Source organism: Panicum hallii, chromosome 3 (genome assembly GCF_002211085.1).
Source record: "Panicum hallii strain FIL2 chromosome 3, PHallii_v3.1, whole genome shotgun sequence".
In the NCBI taxonomy this organism is placed as follows: domain Eukaryota; kingdom Viridiplantae; phylum Streptophyta; class Magnoliopsida; order Poales; family Poaceae; genus Panicum; species Panicum hallii.
This window is the reverse complement of record NC_038044.1, coordinates 60,288,696-60,311,937: the sequence shown is the minus strand read 5'-3', so window position 1 is coordinate 60,311,937 and position 23,242 is coordinate 60,288,696. Positions and strand designations below refer to the sequence as shown.

The 23,242-nt window shown below is 48.0% G+C and overlaps 4 protein-coding genes across 4 annotated transcripts; all 4 read right to left on the bottom strand.

Annotated features, from left to right (window-relative positions):
* Positions 1-654: 654 nt before the first annotated feature.
* LOC112888110 (osmotin-like protein) lies at positions 655-1,722 on the bottom strand. Its single transcript, XM_025954462.1, has one exon. The coding sequence runs from the start codon at positions 1,642-1,644 to the stop codon at positions 925-927; it is 720 nt and encodes a 239-aa protein (XP_025810247.1). The 5' UTR covers positions 1,645-1,722; the 3' UTR covers positions 655-924.
* A 3,668-nt stretch (positions 1,723-5,390) lies between these two features.
* On the bottom strand, positions 5,391-6,336 carry LOC112888111. The gene has a single exon (XM_025954463.1). It carries the CDS (start codon positions 6,220-6,222, stop codon positions 5,704-5,706), a length of 519 nt encoding a protein of 172 aa, XP_025810248.1. The 5' UTR covers positions 6,223-6,336; the 3' UTR covers positions 5,391-5,703.
* Positions 6,337-14,840: 8,504 nt separating this feature from the next.
* On the bottom strand, positions 14,841-15,831 carry LOC112887229 (osmotin-like protein). Its single transcript, XM_025953357.1, has one exon. The coding sequence runs from the start codon at positions 15,750-15,752 to the stop codon at positions 15,078-15,080; it is 675 nt and encodes a 224-aa protein (XP_025809142.1). The 5' UTR covers positions 15,753-15,831; the 3' UTR covers positions 14,841-15,077.
* A 685-nt stretch (positions 15,832-16,516) lies between these two features.
* On the bottom strand, positions 16,517-21,687 carry LOC112884442 (importin subunit beta-1). Its single transcript, XM_025949827.1, has 3 exons — positions 21,478-21,687; positions 17,782-20,208; positions 16,517-17,688 (listed from the first exon to the last, which is right to left on the bottom strand). Exons 2-3 carry the CDS (start codon positions 20,199-20,201, stop codon positions 17,490-17,492), a joined length of 2,619 nt encoding a protein of 872 aa, XP_025805612.1. The 5' UTR covers positions 20,202-20,208; positions 21,478-21,687; the 3' UTR covers positions 16,517-17,489.
* Between the last annotated feature and the right edge of the window lie 1,555 nt (positions 21,688-23,242).

Below are 23,242 nucleotides of genomic sequence, written 5' to 3'. Positions count from 1 at the left end.
TCCCCAGCGCCGTGGCGTGCCCTCCCGCCGGCGGCACGAGACGGTCCCGCGCGCCACACACGATCAAGGCTGCAGGGCCGAGGCCGGCTTCATCGTGGGCTGGATTCGCTACCTGAACTCGGCTTCTGAGACGGATTTGCGCAGGAACAATTGAGTGCCCTTCCTCAGTGTCAGTGGTGGTTGAGATGTGCTACTATGTGGCTGGATATTGTGTTTTTTGCTCGTTTTCTGCCACTCATATGAGAAGGTTTCATGTATTTTAGTTCCTGCGTTCCAAACGGCTTCTCCATTCTTCAATTTTACATTCCTTCGTTCCAAGCACGACCTCGTTCGGTATTACTCAAATCTCATACTTTGGGCGTTCCGATTCAAAATTTACTGTGTTCCTATTTAGAACACGGGAGTTGAAGGCCAAATTCGTTCGAAACTTTCTGCATCCCTACAGGTCCAATATGTTTTCCTTTGCATTCGAAGCTCCAACGTTCTGCAGATTCCTCGAGCACACAGTGAATGCATCGCGACCCCGAGCTAAGCTTAGCACTAACGACAACATGCTTCGCGTCCATACTCTTCCTCTACCTCACGCGCCCGTGCATGGCGGCCTTCGTGCTTAAACGTAGGCGACGCCACTGACTCAAGAGCACACACGAGACATCATGACACCTGTCACAAACTCAAGAACACACGTGATGCACGCGTGTGCTGAGCTCATTTATTCACTCGGCACGGCCGGCCGGACACTTGGCAACCAAGCCAACGGGCACTACCACACACACACGAACGCTGACACGGTCTCACAGCACTAAAACACGCTTAATTACCTCCTTAATCTACCTTTATTGCGCACTAATCAGAGGCGGCCACCTCCTCCCTCCGGCCACCGGCGGCTGCCTGGCTGGCTGCGCAGCTAGTTGCTCGCTCGATCTAGTTGTCGGCGACGACGGTGCGGATGCGCCCGGTGGTCTCGCCCGCGGCGGCGGCGTTCACCATGGCGGGCTGGCAGAAGACGACCTTGAGCTCGCCGGGGCCGAAGCACCGCTGCGGCACGGGCTCCACGTCGGCGGGCGTGGTGCGCGTCAGCGGGCACCGCTCCTTGAAGTACCCTGCGGGGCCCCTGCACGCCACCACGTCCCCCCGGCCCCCGACCACGCGCTGCGCGCGGGGGCACCCGGCGTTCAGGTCCGCCGCGCACCCGAGCGCCGGGCACTGGCCCCCGCCCACCGCCTGCGGGCTCACCACGGCCGGCACGTTGAACCCGTCCACCAGGCTCACGCTGTACGCCGCCAGGTCCCGGCCCTCCGCGTGCACCGCCAGCTGCACCACCGTCGCCGGCGGCGAGGCGCCCGTCTCGCACGCGGCCCCCGCGGAGCCGCCGCTGCCGCTGCCGCAGCCCGTGCGCGCCACCACGCGGCCCGCCCAGAAGCCCGGCGGGAAGCGCAAGGAGACGAGCCCGCGCCCGCCGCCGTCCAGGCGGCCCGTGTTGTCGGAGATGGACGGGAAGCCGGTGTTCGGGGTCACCAGCGGCCATACCGGGTACGGGCACAGGTTGTGGAGCGTCAGCGTGGTGGCCGCCGCCGGCGTCGACGAGGCTGCCGCGAGGAGGAGGAAGCCGAGGAAGAGAAGCTTGCCCGTCGCGGGCGCCATGGCGTGTTCTTGGTTAATTTCTTGTCTTTGCTTTGGAGTGAAGTGCTGGTGCCTGGTGGAGACTGAAGAGCAATGGGCAAGGTTGCTAGTTTTATAGACAAAAAAGTGTGGTGACTGTAAGTGTCAAGCAAAAAGAAAAAAGAGATATGTAGGATAGAAAACTGAAATTTACATTGGATAGCTATGCAATCATCCAATGTGACCAAGTAACGAGGATAATGGGGTTGGAGTTGGTGAGGCTTTGACTAGCAATGTGTAGATCAAAGCGCGGGGTTCTACGGTTTTTCTTTTCACCACAAAATGGAAATTATTGCCCAACTTGTATGAGAATAAGTTGCCAAATGAAGGGGATAAAAACTCGAGGATCCTAGAAGAATCTTCTATCTTTAGGTTGAGTTTTTTTTTTGAACCAAGCTAGTATATGTATAAACTTGATTTGCAATTTGTAGACATTGAAGCATGATTTGCAATTTGTAGACATTGAAGCCGCATGGGGTTCCACTATTTTAATCATATCAATCGCTTTGGCTTTTTGCACGTGATTTTAATCATGCCAATAATTACACTTGGAGGGTGCAAGCTGATGGAGTTATTTTATTTTACACTCCCTACTTGTGTAACTAGTGCACACCCAAGGTGAGATACGTGTTGAGAGGTTTACGGAGGAGAAGCTTTTATTTTCCTTCTTCTAATCTAGTCATGTTTATTTGATCCATGCTGCCACCACCGTGTGTGTCTACGACTTCCTCTAACCTTCGCTATGTTAGTTGTGTGATCTCTGATCGGTCAAATGACTGATTCCTCCGCCTCCCACGTGCCCTGATCGGGGGCGCGTCTGTCATTCACTGGCAATAGACCCTCTCGCGCAACACAATATAAAGTCAAGAGGAGCACGTCGGGGCACGCCATCTAAATATCACCATACCACAGTGTCCCACCAAAAATCTCAGACTCAACCCGATCTGAAAGAAGTGCTGAAGCGAGGGGAGAAAGCCCACTTCACCATCGCCACTGCTTCCCCTGCCCCGACTCATCGGTGATATTATCGCCGCCACACTGTCACTGCCATGAACTACCCCAGATATAAATTATTATTGTTTATTCATGTTAATGTAACGTACCTGTCAATGTCAATCTGCTCCTGGCGATCTCTGTTAATTCAAACACACTAATCTATATAATTTCGACAGGGTAGGTAAGCAATGACTCGCCCCCTTCCCTCCTATATCAGAGTTCAGCCTTGGGCCCTGAGACCTCCTTAGGGGGGCACTCGTACTGTTCCAATCCAACTGCAGCATAAAACCGCATCGAAGCTCAAAACCAACGGGAGGGCCAAGGTGAAATATCCGCTCGCCGTGGAGGAGTAAATCCTTGGTGCTTGCTGGATGCCCAAGGAAGCCAACGACGATGGTTGAGATGGATTGTTCAAACGTAACTCGCCACATCATCAAGTCAAGAGCTGAGGGTAGATCCGAATGGAGGGAAGATTCCTGTATGAGGACATTAGAAGAGTGTAGTGCGTTTTTTTTCTTTTTTTTGTTACGGTGCACCGTGCCATGTCGCGTATACAGGACCCGTTACGTCACATCACACACTGATTTATTACCAAAAATAAAGCACCCTAGCTAGCTCTTTTTTGGTGGAAAAAAAATGAAGAGGGTGAAATTCAAAAACCAACGCGACAGGACGAGCCCCCATTGGCCATCGCGTACCTCTCGTGCCGTCGTGCGTGCTGGGCCTACCGCCGAGGAATTCGCGGTGCAGCATCATCACCTTCACGTGCTCGCTCCGGATAAATTTTTCCCGATCCCCGAGGCATCGTGCTGGCTAGGCAGGTGTCGCGAGCCCCCGGCGACTCGTCGCCGGTCTCCGCGCGAAATCACTGCGCCGCGACCGCACGCCCACGCGTGCCAACTTGGACAGCCGCCGGCTCGTACGGCGTGTCGGGGATAAGGATGGTGGGTGACTGTGCGAGGCGCGGATGGATGGAGATGCCAGCGAACCAACCTGCCTTGCTACTTACCGACCCAAGGGTAATAATGTCAGTTTTCACCGTCGTCGTCAGTCCGTCACCTGCCTAGCGCGGCTGATCGGTGAATGCCTGTTCTGTATCATCACCGGCTTGCTAACATTTTACGTATGGAGCTTTTCCATCAGAAGAGCAGCTGCAGTCCAACCTACCCTTTTTAACGCGTGAGCATAGACAGCCGCGGAGGGCAAGCTAATCAAGCAGTATGCCATCTTTTTTTTATTCTTCTTTTAAACTACGCCAGTAATATATTTTCGTGCTAAATATTCTGTGACCAGTATACTCAAAATATTAGATTGATATAATCAATATTTTTAAATATTAGATTCAACATTTCTAATAATCCAATTCAATATTTCACGTGAAAATGTTGAAGCAGTGTATTAAAGATGTTCAACATGTACATCAAAATGTTGAATTAGTAACTTCAAATATTGATTTTTGAAAATAAAAATAAAAATATCTATATTGGATCTTATTTTGTTGTATAAATTTTAAGTAACACGATTATGCAAACGGAATACAAAACACATTTATAGTTTGAGAGAAAAATAAAATCAAAGCTTCAAATCCAAAGAAATCCCTTCCGTCACTCCTCTACATCATCCAACTAAAGGCTAACACGTGCCCCCTCCTTCCCATACAAGCCAGCCTACGTTGAACCGCTATAGCACGTGTTTTCATCTCATCCATTCATTTTTAGTTTTACACGAATCTCAAACAGAGGAAGAGGAAGATAAATATAAGTTTCCCGACCCCATCCATGATCCATCCCAGAGGCCCAGAGCATCACCCTCCGTGCTCCAGCTTAGGCCCATGGGCCGTCTAACGCCGCCCGCCCGCCCGTCCGCGTAGGTGGGTCAGGGCAGCCTGAGGCCCAGGCCCTTAACGCCATTACACCGAAGGGGCCCACACCAAACTGCCCTGTCAGGACCTTTGTTGCCCGTCCATGCTGCGATTGTTGCGAGCCAAAACTGACACTGAGGAGTGGAGCCAGCATGCTGGCCGCGATGGGCGTACTCGGCCTCCGGCGACGGCGCGTGGGCGCTGCCGCGCGGGGACGCGGCGGAGCATCCGGCGTCGGGAAGAGCCAGGACGCCCGCGGCGGCAAGCTCAGCATGGAAGCCTGGGCGCGAGGACGCGGAGGAGGTAGAGGCTCCGATGGCCGACGCCAGCGCCGAGCCCCTAGCAGGTGGATGAAGAGCGCGGATCAATTTGTGGCGGAGGAGGTAGCTGCCGCGGACGGTGGGGAGAACAGGGAGGGGAGCTGCAGCGTCAGTCGGCAGAGCTATCCAGCATGCGTCGGAGGAGGAGGAGGAGCCGACGAAGAAGATGCAGCCGGAGCCGAGGAAGGCGCAACTTGAACTTGAATGTCTTCGGTTGTTTGCAGCCATTCGAATATCTTTTATAATACTCCTATGTGTTAAGCTTGGGTTTGCAAAAGCCCTAGCTAGTAGCTACGCCTTGAAGCCGACAGGGAAGCGTTTATTGTGGATTGGGGGAGAAACAATTAGGGAAAACGAACTGCGGCGAGGGTTGAGCGAGCCAGATAGAACTTTTACAGTTTTTTTTAATAACTACTTTTTTTAAAAAAAACTTTGGTGGGCCTGTTTGTGCTTGCATGTCCATGTGTGTGTCTGAACTTTTTTTTTCAGAAAAACGCGGTCCGATTTATCAGCAAATGAAAAGCATGCATCCATGGAAAGACGCGTCAGCATTTCCATAACTAAAACTAATTATTATTGGCTCCACGAACACACAGAGCAGAGACACGAGTCGCTCCCGACGAACACACGACGACACATCTGATGATCTGACACACGCACGCGTCGCGCTCGCTCGCTCGCTCACATCGACCTGAGCTGAGCAATCAGCGGCGACTCCTACTAATCCAGTCTAATTAAAGCAAACGGCCGGCTAATCCGATCCCAACGAACGAACACGACGACGACGACGACGACACCGACAGCAACAGCACTCAACAACCATTGCCGTCCTTCTTCTTCGAGCTCGAGCGGCCGGTCACATCATCACACGTGCGGGCTGCAGTAGATGACCTTGATCTCCTGGACGTTGCGGCACCTCCCGCTGGGCACCTGCGATGCGGAGCAGGGCCCCTGGACGGGGCACCCGACGGCGGGGCACTCCCCCTGCAGCGGCGAGCCGTGCGGGGACACGATGACGGGCACGCCGAGGCCGGGCTGGCGGGTGTTGGCGGCGAGGTAGAAGGAGCCGCCGTCGATGCCGACGTGGAACTCGGCGGTGGGCGCGCCGGGCGCCTTGAGCCGCCCCGTCCACCAGCAGACCGGGAACTCGGCGTGGCTGTGCGGGCGCAGCGTGTACGTCGGCGCGCCGTTGAAGAGGTGCGGGCTGTTGGCCAGCGGCTCCAGCGTGAGCGCCACGTCGTGCGCGCACAGGTTCTGCACCGTGATCTTCTTGTTCTTGGCGCAGTTGTCGTGCGTCGTCTGCGCCGACGCCGACGCGGCGAGGAGCACGGCCACCGCCGCCACCAGCAGGGCCGCCGCCGAGGCCTTGGACACCGCCGCCATCGCCGTCTGCTTCTACCTCGCTCTCGGAGAGTGGCTTGTCCACTGACTGACTCGGAGAGAAGATTGCTGCTTGCTTGGGATGGGTTCAGGGTTTGGAGCCCTGGGGTGCTGCTTGCTTGGGATGGGTTCAGGGTTTAGAGCCCTGGGGGCATTTATAGGCGTGGGCGATGGTGTTGCGATCGCGGTAAAAACTGGGTGAGGGCACGGTGAAAAGGTAAAGAAAAGTTTTAAACTTTGATGGATGCTCTAGACAGATCGAGGAGGGGCCTGTCAGAGAGGAGTAGGGCATGGCGTTGAGAGATGGGTCGGTGGCGTCGTGTAGCCTGTGGGACGGCCATGGATCGGATGCTGCGTGCTCGCCCAGTGGGCTGCATGAATGCATGCGGGCGTGCCCTGCGAGTCTGCGACGACGTGGCAGCGCTGCAGTTGCCAGTTTGAGCCTCCTCCGGATAGGACCGTAATAAAGAGAAACTAAAGGCGCTGCCATGCGACTTTTTCACTTTTCACCTCTTTATCGGGCACCTCGCAAAGTTTGGATGAGGTGGCGTGATTCCTCGAACGTAAAGGGTTCCTTTTACAAGGTTGGAAAAAAAACGCACACAGAAATTAGAGTAAAATGCACCCGATCTTAAACTTGGACCGGGATATCATGCAAGTTCTCAAATTTTTAAAATACATATTCAAATCTTTAAACATATTAATCGATACGTGAGATTCAAATCATATTTATTTAAACTAAATTAAAGATTATATAATTATTTAAATATAAAATTTATATAAACATATACATTCAAGAAACATAACAAATTTACTTATACAATAATGTTTAAATACAAAAGATCTGTATAAAAATTTTGTAGGAAAATGAAACTCATATGCCAAAAGTTGTAAAGAAATTAGAAAATAAAAAGGAAAAATTTTGGGGAAATAAAAAGAAAAAAAATATTCAGAGATAAAGTTTTGAAACATAATCTTGTAGAGAATTTAGAAAAATATAAGAGTTGAGTGAAAAAAATTTAAAATGTCACATATAAGCTCCATACCAACATAAATATTTCCGGTTTATAATTTAAAATAGTAATTTAGACGTCAGGTGACCCAATTAGTAAATTCGTCGAGCTGAATATGTATTTTAAAACTTTAGAAACGTAGATAATATTACAAGCCAAGTTTAAGGATCGGGGTGTATTTTACTCAAAAATTGTTGGCAGCAAATGGCTTGTTTGTAGCTTTGATAGTTGGTAGCACGATGATGCATCTATCTTCTCAGAGCAAAAATGCTGACACGAAGACACACAGCACGTGTATGTAGTGCTCAATGTTGTACTGTTTCTTCGAGCAGAAGCAGGAGCAACGGCTATGTTCATAAGGTCGTTTTTGAAGGAAAATGTTCAGAAGTCTGACCATGCATCAAACCACGCTCAAGATCACATTTTTACCAGCCTAGAAGGCCGTCGTCACGGCACACTGGACAGATTATACTCGACGAGCACACACGTTTTGGCCGTCACTGCACATTTGTCACCACGCGTGAGAAACGCGGCTAGTTTCTACTACTAGCCACTGCCCCTAGGGTCAGTGAGAACGTGCCTGGGGACTTTCTCTGGCAGGCTACAGACACCGAAACATCGGCATGCAACGCTGCAGCGAATCTACAGTACTTTACTGTTTACCCACTCAAAAAAACTCCAAAATGAACCACCGAGTACGTGCGGTCCTACTCATCAAAAGCATCTCTTTCTCTCTCTCCTGTCTGTGCACTTGTGCAGTGAACGTCAGTGCAGAGTTCCGGTGCCTGCATTCGATCAGGATGATGGGCAATGGATCGAGATCCGAGCAGCAGCTCGTACTGGGTCTTGTTTAGATGCACTCGAAGTTCCAATTTTTTATATTCTCTCTCTATCACATCAATTTTGGGATATATGCATGGAGCAGTAAATTTTTTTATACTCTCTCTCTATCACATCAATTTTGGGATATATGCATGGAGCAGTAAATGTATGTAAAAAAATAACTAATTGCACAGTTTAATTGTACATCACGAGACGAATCTTTTAAGCCTAGTTAGTGCATGATTAGATAAAATTTGTCAGATACAAACGAAAGCGCTACAGTACCAAATGTTATAAAGTTTTGCAATCTAAACGGGGCCCTGGCCGATGAGGCGATGAGCGAGGAGGCTGGAGCAGGCGAGCAGCTTGGAGGGGCACGGGCGCCCACTAGGCACTGCAGCGATACAGGTTAAATTAAAAAGAATCTTGTTTTGGTAAAAAGATCAGAAGATCGATTGCTGGTTTAACCTAAGTTACTGCCCATTAGGAGTTTGTTTAACGAAGCTAGGCTTCGTGCTTGGGGAATGTCTGTTCGACTTGATTAGCATCTTGGCCTTTCGGAAAAAGAAACATGATTAGCATCTACGCGCATGGGCCGGTGGGTACTGGCCGGGTGGGTGAATTCGTATCCTCTACACTTCTACAGTCTACGGTAAAAAAAATAACCCGAATCTTTTTTATAAATTTATACCCTCATTTTCTTTTCTAGCGAGAATAATGGGTTGTTCAATTCGTTCTTTCTTATATATATAGTTCGGTAATCTAAAAACAATGAGCAAAATCTATGATAAATACACAGATTACTTCTTGAAGAAAAAACACATACAGTACCTAGCGCCAGCGCTAGGGGTGGTAACAAATTATGGCCCTAATACTCTCTTCACGATCCAACTTGATCCAAATATATTTTTAGCTTGAAATTATATAAGATCAGAACTCCCCTTTAGATTATCTAGGTTAAAATTTGAGCTCTTTACCACCCCTAACTGGCGCACATGTGTATCAGATCATCAAAGGTATGGGTGTGTCATCTTTCTCAAAAGCCACATCCACATCATAGCATCGGTGTATCATCATAACTAGCTCCCGGTTAAATTCCTTATGCCTATATAATCTAAGCTTATAGTTGTAGGATTATATAATCTAGCTTATAATTTGAAATAAGCATCTTTTCTATAGCTTATAGGATTATCATAATCTAGAACATGGGTTAATAATCTAGATTATAATCTAAGATGTTTGTTGATCACTGAGGATTATTTAAGCTAGATTATATAATCTATGGGTAAACAAATAGAGCCTTAGTTTCTCCCCGAAAATGTTAGGCTCTACGCTGGCGATTGTATGCGGAAGACCTAGATGCAAAAATGAGCACCTACTCTAAGAACTAAAGATAGGATAAACATCGTACTGCAGCTACAATTCATTGTACTAGCTTATGCACGATACAAACCAAAATGTACGTACCCTCAACGGGTGGGAGGAATCAATGCAATGCATATTCGATGCATGAGCACAGCGGTTGGTGGCACGGTGTCGCCATGTCGGCACTGAGATACGTACCAATGCAGACATGCAGCGCAGGATGTAGTCTCCAACACTCGAAGTAAGACACGATCATCCCGATGCTTAAGTATATACTCGACTGTAAGTTCTGAAATTTACGGTCGATCCGTATCCCTTAAACTCTGTCTCTCTTTTTTTTTTCTTCTTTCCCTTCCCTTTCATCATTTCCTTCCTCTGAATATGGTGCAGAGCGGCGGCGAGCTCCCCGGCGGGAGCAGCGGCGACCTCTCCCGAGCGAGCTCGCGGTGCAGCGGCGCGGCACAGCAGGGCGGAGGCGGCGGTGACCTCCCCCGGACGAGCTCGCGGCGGAGCGGCGGGCCGGTGACAGGGAGGCGTGGTGCATCGAGCCAGTGGCGGTTGCGAGCACCCCGAGGCAGGGTAGCGGCGTTTTGTATTTTTATTTTTTTATTTTTAGATGCAAAAGTTTTTACAAAACTTTTTTTCCAAACTTTTTTTATTTTAGACGCAAAAGTTTTCATAAAATTTTTTCTACCCAAACTTATTTTGATTTTGTATGCAACAGTTTTTGTTAAAAAATTTCAATTTTTCTCAAAACTTTCTCTTTTAATTCTTTTCCCATCAAAATGTTTCCACGCTCTCCAATTTTTTTCTCTGGGAAGTTTCTTCAGAAAAAGACAAAAAAAAAGTACTAAAAAAAGAAAAAAAAACGGTCGTAAGATCGACGCCCCTCCCTAGGGTCGACCAAACTAGCACGACCCCATGATCATGTGGTTGCTGTTTACTTTTTTCAAAAATAAATGCGGTTGCTGTTTACCGTGGCGTGGAAGTAAAAGTAAAACGGTAAAAGCCAATCCAACCTTTTGGTTAGAACCTTTTTACAGTGCCGGGTCCCAGCGGGCCTGGACGTGCCAAGTTGGGCTGGGTTTCTCAGGTCCTTGTATTGGGGCCATCAGAGGCTTCAAACCCACTCACGGGCCTTGGTTCTCCAGTACCTTCCAAGCAGCCTGGCCCAGGATGGGTAATGCCTGAGCGAGAATGTATCCGGCCCTTCAAACCCACTCCCTTGCACTTCAAAAGTTGCGCAACTATTTAAGTGCAAGTTTTTCTTTTTTTCCCTTCTTGCACCAGTTTTTGCTTAACCTCAAACTTTGCATGATGGTAGATATTTATGTGCTCTATCTATTCGTATTTTTGGATGAACTTTTGATGCAAATGCTATTAGTTTTGATAACACGGTAACACCTAAAGTGGTGGTAATACTAGATATGTTCTCAAGCCTGAGCTCCTGTTGAGGATAGGAAACATTTAATAAAGCGCACAAGTTGTATATGCGAAGAATGATTGTGTGCAATTGGCCATCTGAATTAGTTGACATCGCAAAAGAGAAAAGGAAAGAAGAAAAATGAAGAGATAAAGGAGCAAGAAAGAGCTCAGCCCCTCTACAATATTTTGCGGCATCTGCCATTGTTAATACATACAGTAGAAGTGATACACCCATGCAAGAGAGTATACCAATTGGATTAGCTACTGCTACTCCTTCCCAAATTATTATTTGAAGGTGCATGGAACGCGAAATTTTAGACAGGTTCGGACCGCAGTATGCGTAATACGTTACGTCCTGTGTGGTGGTTTGTATTGCCTTAGATGATGTGATGTTTGGAGGGGGTCCCTGTCCGCCCTTATATAGTCTGGAGGGATAGCGTTATATGGAAATCTTAGGAGTCCAGCCGAGTACTACTCGGGTAGTTTTCTTATATTCCGACTAGTCCTGCTCCTATACAAGTAGTTACAGCTGGTGTAGGGTGTGGGCCATGTTCCATCACTTATTCTAGAATAAGTACGCTATGTGCGTAGTACTGTGGCTCCGGATCTGACAAGCTCCCGAATTCCTTGTAGTCGAGTAGTGCAGGCTCCTAAGTACTTCTGAAGGCATCTTCGAGTTCTTTCGAACTCCGTCTTGAAGGTGTCTTTCGAATACTTACTTGGCTGCTTCGAGGCTGTGAGGGACTCATGCCTGAGTAGTTTTCAAGTCTTCTTTTATATAGGATGCGATGAAACTCACACTCCACATGGAGTAGTCCTCGAGTCTAAGGTTGAATCGAAGAATCAGGATGAGGGTCAAATTAGTCTTGAATCTTTCGCTCTTATCTTCAAAAAATTTGAAAATAAGTCGTTGATGACACGTGTCCCGCAACATGCAACCCTCGAGTCTTGAATCCAAATCCCAAGGTTTAAAAAAAAAAGATCCAAAGAGTCGTGGCATAGATTGTGTAAAAAATTAAGAATTTGAGTTGATGGTTAAAATAAGCCAATTGGTTCAAAAATTTGAAAATATCTTTTTTCGGGATAGCATCCCTAAAAAAATAGTTAAGAAAATATTTTTTCCAAATAAACCCGAAATTACCGCTCAAAACAAATCTAATCCCGATATAAACTCTTCAGTTTCTACATAGTGATACGCCCAGTTGTTTCCAGCGTGCAGCCCTAAGCGTGGGAGCCAGACGATCCTGTCAGACCCGGGGCCACCGGGCTGGGCATGTCACGAAGTTTAAGAGATTAAGCCTGTCTTATCTCTTATTCATTTTGTTTATCTCTTGTTTATCCCATTTAAATAGGAGATAGAGCTAACCGACACGGAGAGGATCTATTCGAGATCAGCTCTGGTGTGATCCCTCGGAGGGGGTTGGTTAGCATCTTTATAACTCTAGCCTCTCGGGTATATAAGGGAGGTCAGGGACCCCTCTCAAAAAGGAGATCATTAGGTCATTCTACACCAAAGAGAATACAAACCACCATACAGGACGTAGGGTGTTACGCTCCGCGCGGCCCGAACCTGTCTAAAGTCTTGTGTTCTTTGCACCTTCGAGTTCCTGATCTTGGCGTTCCCTCACCCAAAACTTACCACCTTAGGTATATCTCTCGGTGGGCAGCCGGTTAAACACCGACAGATCCGCCGAAAACATGCTGAGTGCCCTGTTGCGCCCAGCCCCGAGCACGTGAGCTAGACGAGCCGCCGAAGGTACGCCGAGTGCCTTGTCGCATCCAGCCTCCGAGCATGCGTGCTAGACTAGCCACCAAAGGTACGCCGAGTGCCTTATCACGCCCAGTCTCAGAACATGGGAGTTAGACGAGCCACCGAAGGTACACTGAATAGCGTAGGTACCAGCCGAATCAGAGGAGATACGCCACATGGTCGGCGGCGCCAGCCCCCGACCCTGGGAGTTGACCGAGTCGCTGCTAGCACGCCGAGTGGTTTGTGCCGATGAAGTGATGGCCGAGTAAGACAGCTCTCGGGAGCATAACTCACCCAGCGATATGGTCCGGATTTGGTCCTCCTCAAGGGAAACATAAAAATATGTTATAACTGATAAACATGATATCAAGTCGGGAGCGGATCCTAGCATTGTAAAATGCATGATAAAAAGTTCATCTTGCTCTTGTCAGCCATGTATTTTTTCTGAATAGTTAGCCTGTTACGTTTAAGCAATGATTACTGATAGCCGTAGCCCATAGCGCAGAGAGCTGATCACGTGCACGCGTAGGAACATAGGTGTGCTGAAGAGTTAAGATTTCACGGATTAAGGCGTGTGCTACCTAAGTACTTCACCAACCGTTAATTGAAGACAATGAATGCAGAAATAAGTAGTCGGCATGCAACAAAGAGAATACACGTTGCGCATAAAGTATCCGGCAAGAGCGCGTGTTGCAGCGCGTATGTCCATAGGGTGTAGCCGCTGTGAGCCCGACACAACTCGGTGTTCCTAACGCGTGAGTTTAGTCAGCAAACCCTAAAAATAGTCGATCATGGTGTAGCCCCTGTGGATAACTCCCGTCGAGAGGCGTACCCAAAATAGTAGCCGATCCTATGAAGAACAAGTCAGAAAAGGTATAAGTGACTTAGCTTGATTTGTGGACGATTGTCGACGAAACCGTGGCGGTCGTCGGTGGAGCCATGACAATTTGTTGAGGAAACCGAAGGACCAGTTGCCGACGAAGTGAGGTCTACTCCCGACTAGTTCTATAGTCAAGACGAGTAGTCGAAATAGTCGTCGGTTGGTCACCGAGCGTCTTCGCGAAGTCGAAGTAGTTAGAGCATGATCATGGCTGGTAGCTTCCGTGTAGTAGTCGGAGCAGTCATCTCCGACCTTGAGCAGGCGATTCAAGTCCTTCTCCAATACGAAGAGGGTCTCGAATCGCATAGTCCTCCTCCTCGATCTCCCTAGTGAGATCAGGGAGCAGCGTCTTGTCGAGATTATCGATGAACTCGTCGAGACCGTTAAGTTGGCTTGCAACAGAAGCCTCCAGATTCATGTCGTTGATGAGGTGCCGACGAAAGTTGCCCGCGCTGTCAGCGACGCAGACCCACGAGCCGAAGATGAAAGTTGTACCCTCGACGAGCGCAACGCTGGTGAAGTTGAAAAATGCCATCAAATTTTCCGGTGGATGCTCGATGAACACCCATACCTAGCACGTCAGCTGTTGGTTCTTAACCTCGAAGACCACCGATGGATACCCCGAGGTGGTAGATTATTGGTGGGGTGTCGCCGAGATCAGAAACTCGAAGTTGCAAGGAACACGAAACTTTAGACAGATTCAGGCCGCACTATGTGCACTTTCTCGAGCCTGCTTCTTCATGTGGGCTAACAAAGTCATAGAAAAGAGAACAAATGGACACTGTCTTTCACTTTTGCAGCTCTTATCCAAATTTCACATATACCTGTAAATTGTAAAATGATGCGATTTTTCAGAATCTCAATTAAAAATTCCCCATTTGAATTTATACGCAAATCTTTTTGCAAAGTTATTTGTGAGTATTTAATTCGTAATGTTAAGACAATCAAATCTATATATTACCATTGCTTCAGAAAAATAATATCCGTCGACAGGAAATTCCGTACCGCAAAAAAAATATTTACCTAAGCCCTAGAGCCTTTATTTGGTCTTTGGCACAATATTCAGCTTTGTCAAAAGTTGACAAGCTAACCATGACGACGACATCGGGCCCGTAATTCTACGACTTTTGCTTTAGCTCTTTTTCCTGCCAGAAGCAAAGCATATATGCCCAAAGGTTATACTGCACAGGCGCTTTCACTGTCCTCAAGCACGTTCAGATCGAAGCACCTCATGCGTGCGCACCGTGGATTTTGGATGCCCCGGTTTCAGTTTGCCTCATCTGAGTTTTGCACAAGTTCAGGATTATTTCACAGAATTAGTTCGAAGTTCGAAGTATAATCATCAATTTTGGGAATTCACGAATAGTTTACCTGAACATGATAAGTTTTGCTTGTATAAAGACAAAAGATTGACATTGAGGTTTAAAAACTTGCATTATTATTTTGCTTCAGGGCTGATTTCTACTGACACCGGAAGGAGTACACGCGTCGAAGCCAAAGGAGAAGTCCCCGACTAAACACACATGGACAAAAGGATTCATGGCAACAACGATTTCACACACGAAGCCATCTATGCCAATCGAGATGGGACGCCTCGATGGATCTAGCTGTCGGCGACGACGGAGCGGATGACCATGGCCTCGGCGTCCGCGGCGGCGCCAGTGACAATGGTCGCCTGGCAGAAGACGACCTTGATCTCCCCCGGCCCGCGGCAGCTCTGCGGCGTGGGCTCCACGTCGGTGGGAGTGGTCCTGGTGAGCGGGCACCGGCTCTTGAAGAACCCCGGCGGGCCGAGGCACGCGGCGCCCTCGGCGGCGCGCTGCGCGGGCGGGCAGTCGCAGTTGAGGTCCGCGGCACAGCCGAGGGCCGGGCACTGCCCGCCGGCGGCGGCGTGCGGGGTGACCACCGCGGGCACGTTGAACCCGTCCACCAGGCTCACGCTGTAGGCGGCCCGGTCCAGGTTGCCGCCGTCGTGGACGGTGACCTGCACGACGGTGGCCGGCGGCGCGGCGCCCGTCCAGCACCCCGACGCCGCGGCGTCGCAGCCCGTGCGCGCGGCGACGCGCCCCGCCCAGAAGGTGGGCGGGAAGGAGAGGGAGAGGAGCGCGTTGGGGTCGAGGCCCGCCGTGTTGTCGGAGATGGAGGGGAGGCCCGAGTTCGGGGTGACCAGCGGCCAGACCCGGTGCGGGCACAGGTTGTGGATCGTCAGCGTGGTCGCCGTAGAGGCGCCGGCGCCGGCGGCGAGGAGGACCACGACGAAGGCGAGGGCTGCAGCCATGGCCTTAGCAAAGCTGGCTCGCTCGCCGATCGTGTTGTGAACTTGTGAGGCGTGAGTTTGTTACGAGACGTGAGACGGGTTTGGCTGGTTTTTATAGGCCAGCTTAGTAATGTGGCGTCCGTGGGAAGGGTCTAACTGGACAGGAGATCTTTGATGCTTTGATGTTCTAATGAAATGTATAAAAGCTACGGTGCTAAGAGTGAATTCGGGGCCATGGTTAACGTTAGTTATTCACCTTTGTTGTCTCGATGTGCAAGAGACTGATGAGCGTTGGTCAAAAAAGAGAGAAAAAGAAAGAGAAGAGGAGCATAGCAAAGGTAAACGCGAGGAGCAAGTCTCTTGTGACACCCCCTACCAAAAAATAATACAAACGGTTTAGGACAGCGGCTCACTACTGTAATTCCCCTCAATAATAAAAGAGAGAACAAGTAGAGCATTTTCTGACACAGCTAAGTACAAACCATTTAGAAAGAGAGGCTGAACTGGAGAGGAATTTCCATGGCACTATGAAGAACGTGCTCTATGCAAAGTCCCTAGTAGAGCCGCTGTTCTGCTACTCGGAGGATGCAATTAAAAGCAGGCGCGGCCAAGCGTGTCCGCAGCGAATGACCTGACATAACATCCCCATCACTGACAATACTTACCACAACGCTAGCAGCTCTAATGTTGTTGCCCAGGGATGCCAATTATCACCAAGCAATCCTTCATGCTGGCATGTGTACTTGCACATGCTAGCAAGGTGCAGACGGCAAAACGAGAGACCATATCACATTCCATCATGATATTCTCATATGCTCAACAAATTATGTGACATGTTTGGTAGCAGGAGGCAGAAGCCCCACACCATCATAGTACAGTTCACAAATCAAACCCCGACCAACTCGCCCCTGCCCCCTGCAAAAACCACTCCACAGACCTAGTATAACTCTATGTTTCTTCACCAGCCCGGCTTCAGAGAAACCCGAATGGAGCAGCATGTATAGATTACCAAAAACAAAACTGAAAAGCAGAAATGCCCGCTGCTCCAATGACACCTGGAAATAAACTGACATGCACGCAGGAGCTAGACTTGTACAAACAGCGTGCAGTACCAGACTGGACAGGACACAAGTTTTGCCCAGAAAAAAAAAGAACTCTTACAAAACAGACAAATAGTGAAATGCAAGACAATGCAAGTGGACAAAGGGAAAAGAATGCTACAAGAGAGAAAAACAAGCTACTAGCAACCAGCAGGGAGGGTATGTCTTGACATAATGGACTTGACCGCCCTGATTAATACAAAATAATCCTGTGACAATGCGTTCCTGCCCGCTGCTGATTACTGGATCAGCAGCAAGCAACTGGGCCTTTTGTCCCAAGTGACCATCCGACCAGAGTTCGATGCATGAAATGAATGCAGGGGAAAATTATAGGCCACAGACCATAGGCGCGCCATGCTGAGGAAACTGTCAGCATGTCTGGCGACGATAGAAGCTCATCTCACCTCCAATAAGAAATGGAGGCCGCAGATGCCCTTTGCCAAAGTTAGCAGGCAGCCAACTTGAACCCTCTTTTCTCGCGGGGGCGGAAAGGATGGGCTGACGCATGTACTGATGCATGAGTTAGTGAGGACCCTCCGACTCTGCTGTAAGGATGTTGGACTTCTCCAAAGAGCAGGTCTGGACATGATGCAATCGACGACCCAGACATGATGACATGTGGATGGATGCAAGTGCAGACTCGAGACTCCTTGTGACATCAACCTGAAACTGCACGGGTGATTGCTATACTTGCCCAATCAGCTGATTCTTTCACCAAAGGATCATCTGACGCCAAGCATTCCTCCAAAAATGCCTTGCTCGACGCAGATTGATTGATCAAAGGGCCAGCATGGACGCCCAAAGTGTCTGCTAGATCTCCCAAGACACCAATTGCAGTCTTCATCACAGTGTCATCCCTGGAAAGAAAACAATTATTATAATGAACCAGGTCACAGAACTATTACTCAAATAATGAATTAGGAAAACAGAATGTTGTTTTCAGGACTTACATATCCTTGCCATTGTACAGAGCATCAAGGAACTGGAGAATATGTGGGGCATATGGCATCAGTAGTTGTGTCTTAGGTGAACTCTTGAATCCCTGAAGAATACCAGAGTACGCTTCCAAGATGCCATTCCTTAGCTGGTTGGTGTAGTCGAGCATTTCGTCATCAGTCGCAGTGGTATGTGCTGACAGATCAGCGGCACTTTGCAGCATAGGCATGGCATAGATCAGATACTTCTCAAAGTTCTCCCCAATTGCCAGTGCAATATCACCAAAGCACGAAAATATCGGTGGTTTTACAGATCTGTGCAACTGGTTACTTGATAGGTCCTTCAAAAGCTGGGTCATGATGCCATCACAGAAGGGCAAAATTTTGTCTTCGAGTGCCCTGCACAAGTCACCCACAACACCCACGGTAATGGCACAGACCTGGTATTCCTCAAAGTTTTGAAGTCCCATCTCCAAATACTGATAAAACTGTGTCATGTACTTTGCAAAGTTTGGACCAGCTGCATATGCCAATGCACCAATAGCAAGCATAGCCTCCTCATGAACTGTGGCGTTCCTACAAGCAAAAACTCTCAAAAACAGATCCATCATCTGATCTGCATACTGCAAGAAAGAGTACTTCGTTGACTCCATCCCTCCCAACTTTTGGATAATGACCTGCAAGCAGCCACAAAGGAGGCCCTGCAGTTCACTCCTCTTCTCCCTCTCATCAGTTGACAATTTTTCGGCTTCAAGAGTCTGATGGAGTTCCATCATGATGACAGGTACCAACTGCATAACAATAGGTGCTGTCTCTTCAGTGGAGCACCTGACAACTTCATTTAGAGTCTCATATGCTGCTGTGCGCAGCCTGGACTCTCCAGCATCCTCCCTGTGAGTAACCATAAGAAGGTTCTGAACAATATCTTGAAAGAAAGGGGATAATGGTGATGCAGATCCAGCATCAACATAGCCTTGAGCAAGGAAATATAGGGCTCCACATGCCTTCTCAGCCACATTAGGGACATCCTTCATGCTGTGAAGCAGCACCGTAAGTATTTGCTGACAGTTCTCAGCTGTAATGATAGGAGCAGTTTCAAGCGCTGAACCATGAAGAAACTCAAAGATTCTTCCAAGAGTCCAAGCAGTTGTGTCCTTTACATGGTTACTTGGGTCCTTCATCAATGCAGACAGCATAAAGTTCAATGCAATATTTACAAGAGGAGCCAGTTTATCAGCTGATGGGCCCTCCAAGATAGATCCAAAAGCATATGTTGCTGCCTCTCTTTGCCTCCATTCAGACTTGGTTATGTTCTCCTCCACAAAAGGCATCACTAGAGGAACAATATCATCCCCAACAGTCCTTGCCACCAGGCCCAAACAAGTTCCCCCAGCCATTGCAAGATTCCAAGCACCTTCATCCAAATCTTGGTCTTCCTCCTGCTTCAGAAGAGTCTCCAACAACATTGGCACTAATGCAGGAAGAGCCTGCTTGATAAAATAGAAGCAAGGAACATCAGAATCAGCTGTGAATTCACTACTGTACTCATCCAGAATGTCAATTTCCTCATCACATATGGAACTCCAGAACTCAATAGCCTGAAGTGCAACTGACTCCTCATCTCCCCTCACAGCCTTTGCAGTGATATTAAATATGTCCTGCATATAGGCGGCCAGCTTATCATAGTAAGTAGATGAGATAGCCACCAAACACTCAAAGGCAGCCTGCCTTATCTTGACCTCTGGAGACTGTGTTGCTTCACAAACAACTCTCATGATGTAGTCACGCTCCATGTCGTTCGAGAAGTTAACCTGAGCAAAGCCCAATGCATTATACAATGCCCGTGTAGCTGCAAGCCTCACATCAGAGTTTGCCTCAGAAGCATTCATACCCTGAACAACAGCTGTAAGTATTTTATTGACTTGGTCTTGGTCAACAGCATCTGGAGAAACTTCCTCACATAAATAGCCAAGTGTCTCAAGCGTTGCCTGCTTGACGTTTGGCTGGACCTGATGTATGTTTGAGAGCAATGATGCAATAAGCTCAGGCCATTGCTTCTGCGGAATCTCAATACCAGCAACCTTGGCGATAACTTGAGAAGCAGTAGATCTGGCACTTGCAACAGGAGATGTGAGAGTTTGCAGCAGCAATCCTTTAATTTGCGCCTTGGCACCAGCATCCAGTGCCAGCCATCTCTGGAAAAGCTCATTCTTCCTGTGTTGCTCCTTTGCATCCAGTGCATTCTTAAGAATCAACCCAGCCAACCTACGGCTCTCCTCAGGCTTCTCTTCATTGGCCAACTCACTTGAGAGGGAGAGCAAGAATCCTGGAAGGTTTTGCTCCTGGAACTGCTTGAGGCTTTCTTCAGCATGCTTCCTGATGGCGCCATCAGCAGATTGCGCACTTAAGAGAACTTGAGTAACGTCGAGTGACATATTGACTCTGTGAATACCAAAACAGGATGGAATCAGATATATGTGCATGAAAAAAAATCACGAAATAAAGCCATTTGCACCAAAAAGAAAAATTGTCCCTTCAATATAAATTAGACTATAACAAGGTGATCCGTATTGTAAAACCTAAAGGCACATCAAACTGCTCTAAGAAAAGCCAAACAAGACACACTAAATTGCTCTATAATGTGAAGTTAGACCAAATATGCATGTATAGAGAGCTATTATTATTAGATGTATAGCTAAATAGTCATATAAAGAGGAACAAAAAATGTATGCTTTATACAATAGCAATCTCATGAAAACGATAGTTCATTAGTAAATATATCCACACAAATTGGAGAAATCAATCATGTCAAGAAAATATGATAGACTCTTATAGTCTAACTAGGAATCAAGCTGCCAAATGAAGAAAAAGGATGATCCATTATAATTGCTGCATAAACATTTACAAATGTTAAAATAGACTTGAGCATGAATCATATTCAGTTGGCCCCACTATACAAGAGCTGGCACTCTAATTGCTACACAGTGCCAACTTCCTATAGCCTCCAATCTAAGTATCTAACACATTAACAGTGACAAAAGTAGAAATCAGTAAAGCTAGAGCTATCCAGCAAGCAAGTAAAACATGTGTAACTAACTGGCTGCAGTAAAATTGTCCTACGACAGATTAGCTATGCAGTTACAGCTTAACTGTAACTAACAGACCTGAAATCCAATACACGAGGGCAGGGCATGATTGGTCTCTACTCAATTTTTTAGTAACACGCTTCAACTTTCACTTAAGAAGGCAACACTGACACAAAAGAAACTAGAAGCCACACGCTATTCATAGTTCAGAGAGCGGCAACACAGCACTAGAGATATCGCGCGGTAGTTCAGGAGCCAGTTATTTACACTAGAAAACATCAGCTGCGCGAAGACGGCAACACGTGCGCATCAGATTCATCGACGGCCAGAACAGGCCCCTCCTCGCAAGCACCACGACCCACCAGCGAATCTAAACTCCCCACACCGAGAAATCGACCAGCCAACTCCAACCGCACGAGCCAACTCAACTCAGATCTAGAGCTACACGGCAAAACCGATCGCACGCACAGCCCAGACCCCGGGGCACGCAAACCACCCGCCGGCGAACCGACAGATCGAGGCGGCCGGAACCACACGCGAACCGAGAGGACGGATCGGGGCGGAGATCCGGGAGTGGATCGAGGCCGGCCGCTAGATCCGACTAGGGGGAGACTAGGGTTTTGACCTGGGCACTTTACGTCGCTGGGCGCGCGGAGACGACCCCGAGGCGTACGGGCGGGACCGGAGCTGGAGTCTTCAGCACCCCGCGGCGGGAGGGCGGTGGGGAAGCGCGGCCGCGGACCCGATCGGTGGCGCGGAGGGGAGGGAGCGGAGGGGGTGGAGGCGGCGGCGGCGGCGGAGAGGGAGAGGAGGGTAGAGAGGGGAGGAGGAAATCAAATAATGCGGGGAAAAGAAAAGGAGGGCATCTTTGGTGAGGTGGGACGTGGGGAGCGGGTTGGGCGCGGGGCGCCGGTGGCCGTCCGATCTGGGGTGGACGGTTCGGATGAGGGGAGAGGGTTTTCTTTTTCTGATTGGGTGCGGCGATTTTTTTTTTCTAATAATGGTTTCCGTGTGAGTTTGGTTATTGGGTTTTGCCGTTTTGGACGCTGCCGTGTGGGTGGTGTGGTTTTCACGGCCCGCGCTGGTGGTTTCGCGGTCGGTCCTTGAAGATTTTCAGCGGTTATTACGGTGTTGCCTCTAGGTTTCTTTTTCACTGGTTGGCCCAAGAGTACACGTGCAATACAAGTGTATTGTATACATCTCGTATGTATCTCAACCGTAGAGAAAATATGAATAATATGTATTTAGTCGAAACGTGGAACCTCGATTCTTCAGTAATATTGGATATGGTAATATTGTACTGTTGCACTCTTAACTCTTCTATACTTGGTTACGTTCCAAAATTAGAATTTGTATATAAGTGATTTTTTGGACTTGTGGGCTCTGCTATATATAAAGTGTTCTTAAGTAGCTATAAACTTGTAAAATCACCATCTGAAAACTGAATATTTGTGTAGATAAAATAACTGATCATACATATTTATCTATCTTGTTTCATAAACTCAGTGTTACTACGAGCACGGGAATAGTTTGGTATTTGTATGTCACCGTCGAGCCTTTTTTATGCAAAAACATTTGAAACATTGTTATTATCTCACACTCTCACTCAACCGCGGTACTAGCTAGGAAGAAGTGGCTGCAATTTTATCTTACATCGTCCATACTTTTAGCCATTCTCGGATGCAGTACGTTCATTTTATCCTCATCCACTTATATTAAAGGAGCGTTTGGTTCATGAATCACATCAGAAAAAAATCTTATTATTTAGAAATATTAAATAAAATCTAACTATAAACTAATTGTAGAATTTTTAGGCTAATTCACGAGACGAATCTAATAAGATATATTAATTTATAATTAGCGGATGGTTACTGTAGCATCATTGTTGTAAAATTATGAATTAATTAGGCTTATTAAATTCATCTCGCGAATTAGTATCTATCTGTTAAAAAAAATTATTTAATACTTCTAAATAGCAAGATTTTTTTTTATATGAACCAAACGGGCTTAACTGCCGTCTACCGCTCGTCTTGTTTGGGATCTTAAAAAAATATAAATGTTTCGTGGAACTATAGCCGTAGCTTGCATCAGAAGCTTCAGCGTCTACCTTGCACGCTCGATAACTTTGGTTTAGTAGGATTAAGAAAAAAACTTTGGTTCACAGTGTGTACTTTTTAAAAGCCCAGCCTGGTGAGAGCTGTACGTGCTGGACGACGGTGACGATATTCACCGGCTCGAGCTTGGGCCCATTGGTGGCCAATTTTGAAAGGCACGCACCGGCCGGCAAGTCCCGGTGCCCAGTTCGCCCCGATGGCATGCATGAATGGCCCGGCCCAATGGATGCATCCTGCACTCACTCACTGCTCGTCGGGCAGATCAGGCATGCTGTG

What these genes read in the sequence shown, in the direction of transcription:
- LOC112888110 (XM_025954462.1), bottom strand. Translation starts at nt 1,644, where the DNA reads ATGGCGCCCGCGACGGGCAAGCTTCTCTTCCTCGGCTTCCTCCTCCTC.
- LOC112888111 (XM_025954463.1), bottom strand. Translation starts at nt 6,222, where the DNA reads ATGGCGGCGGTGTCCAAGGCCTCGGCGGCGGCCCTGCTGGTGGCGGCG.
- LOC112887229 (XM_025953357.1), bottom strand. Translation starts at nt 15,752, where the DNA reads ATGGCTGCAGCCCTCGCCTTCGTCGTGGTCCTCCTCGCCGCCGGCGCC.
- LOC112884442 (XM_025949827.1), bottom strand. Translation starts at nt 20,201, where the DNA reads ATGTCACTCGACGTTACTCAAGTTCTCTTAAGTGCGCAATCTGCTGAT. An exon ending in CTGTACAATGGCAAGGATAT is followed by an intron (nt 17,689 to 17,781) that starts GTAAGTCCTGAA and finishes TTTTCTTTCCAG; the next exon opens with GGATGACACTGTGATGAAGA.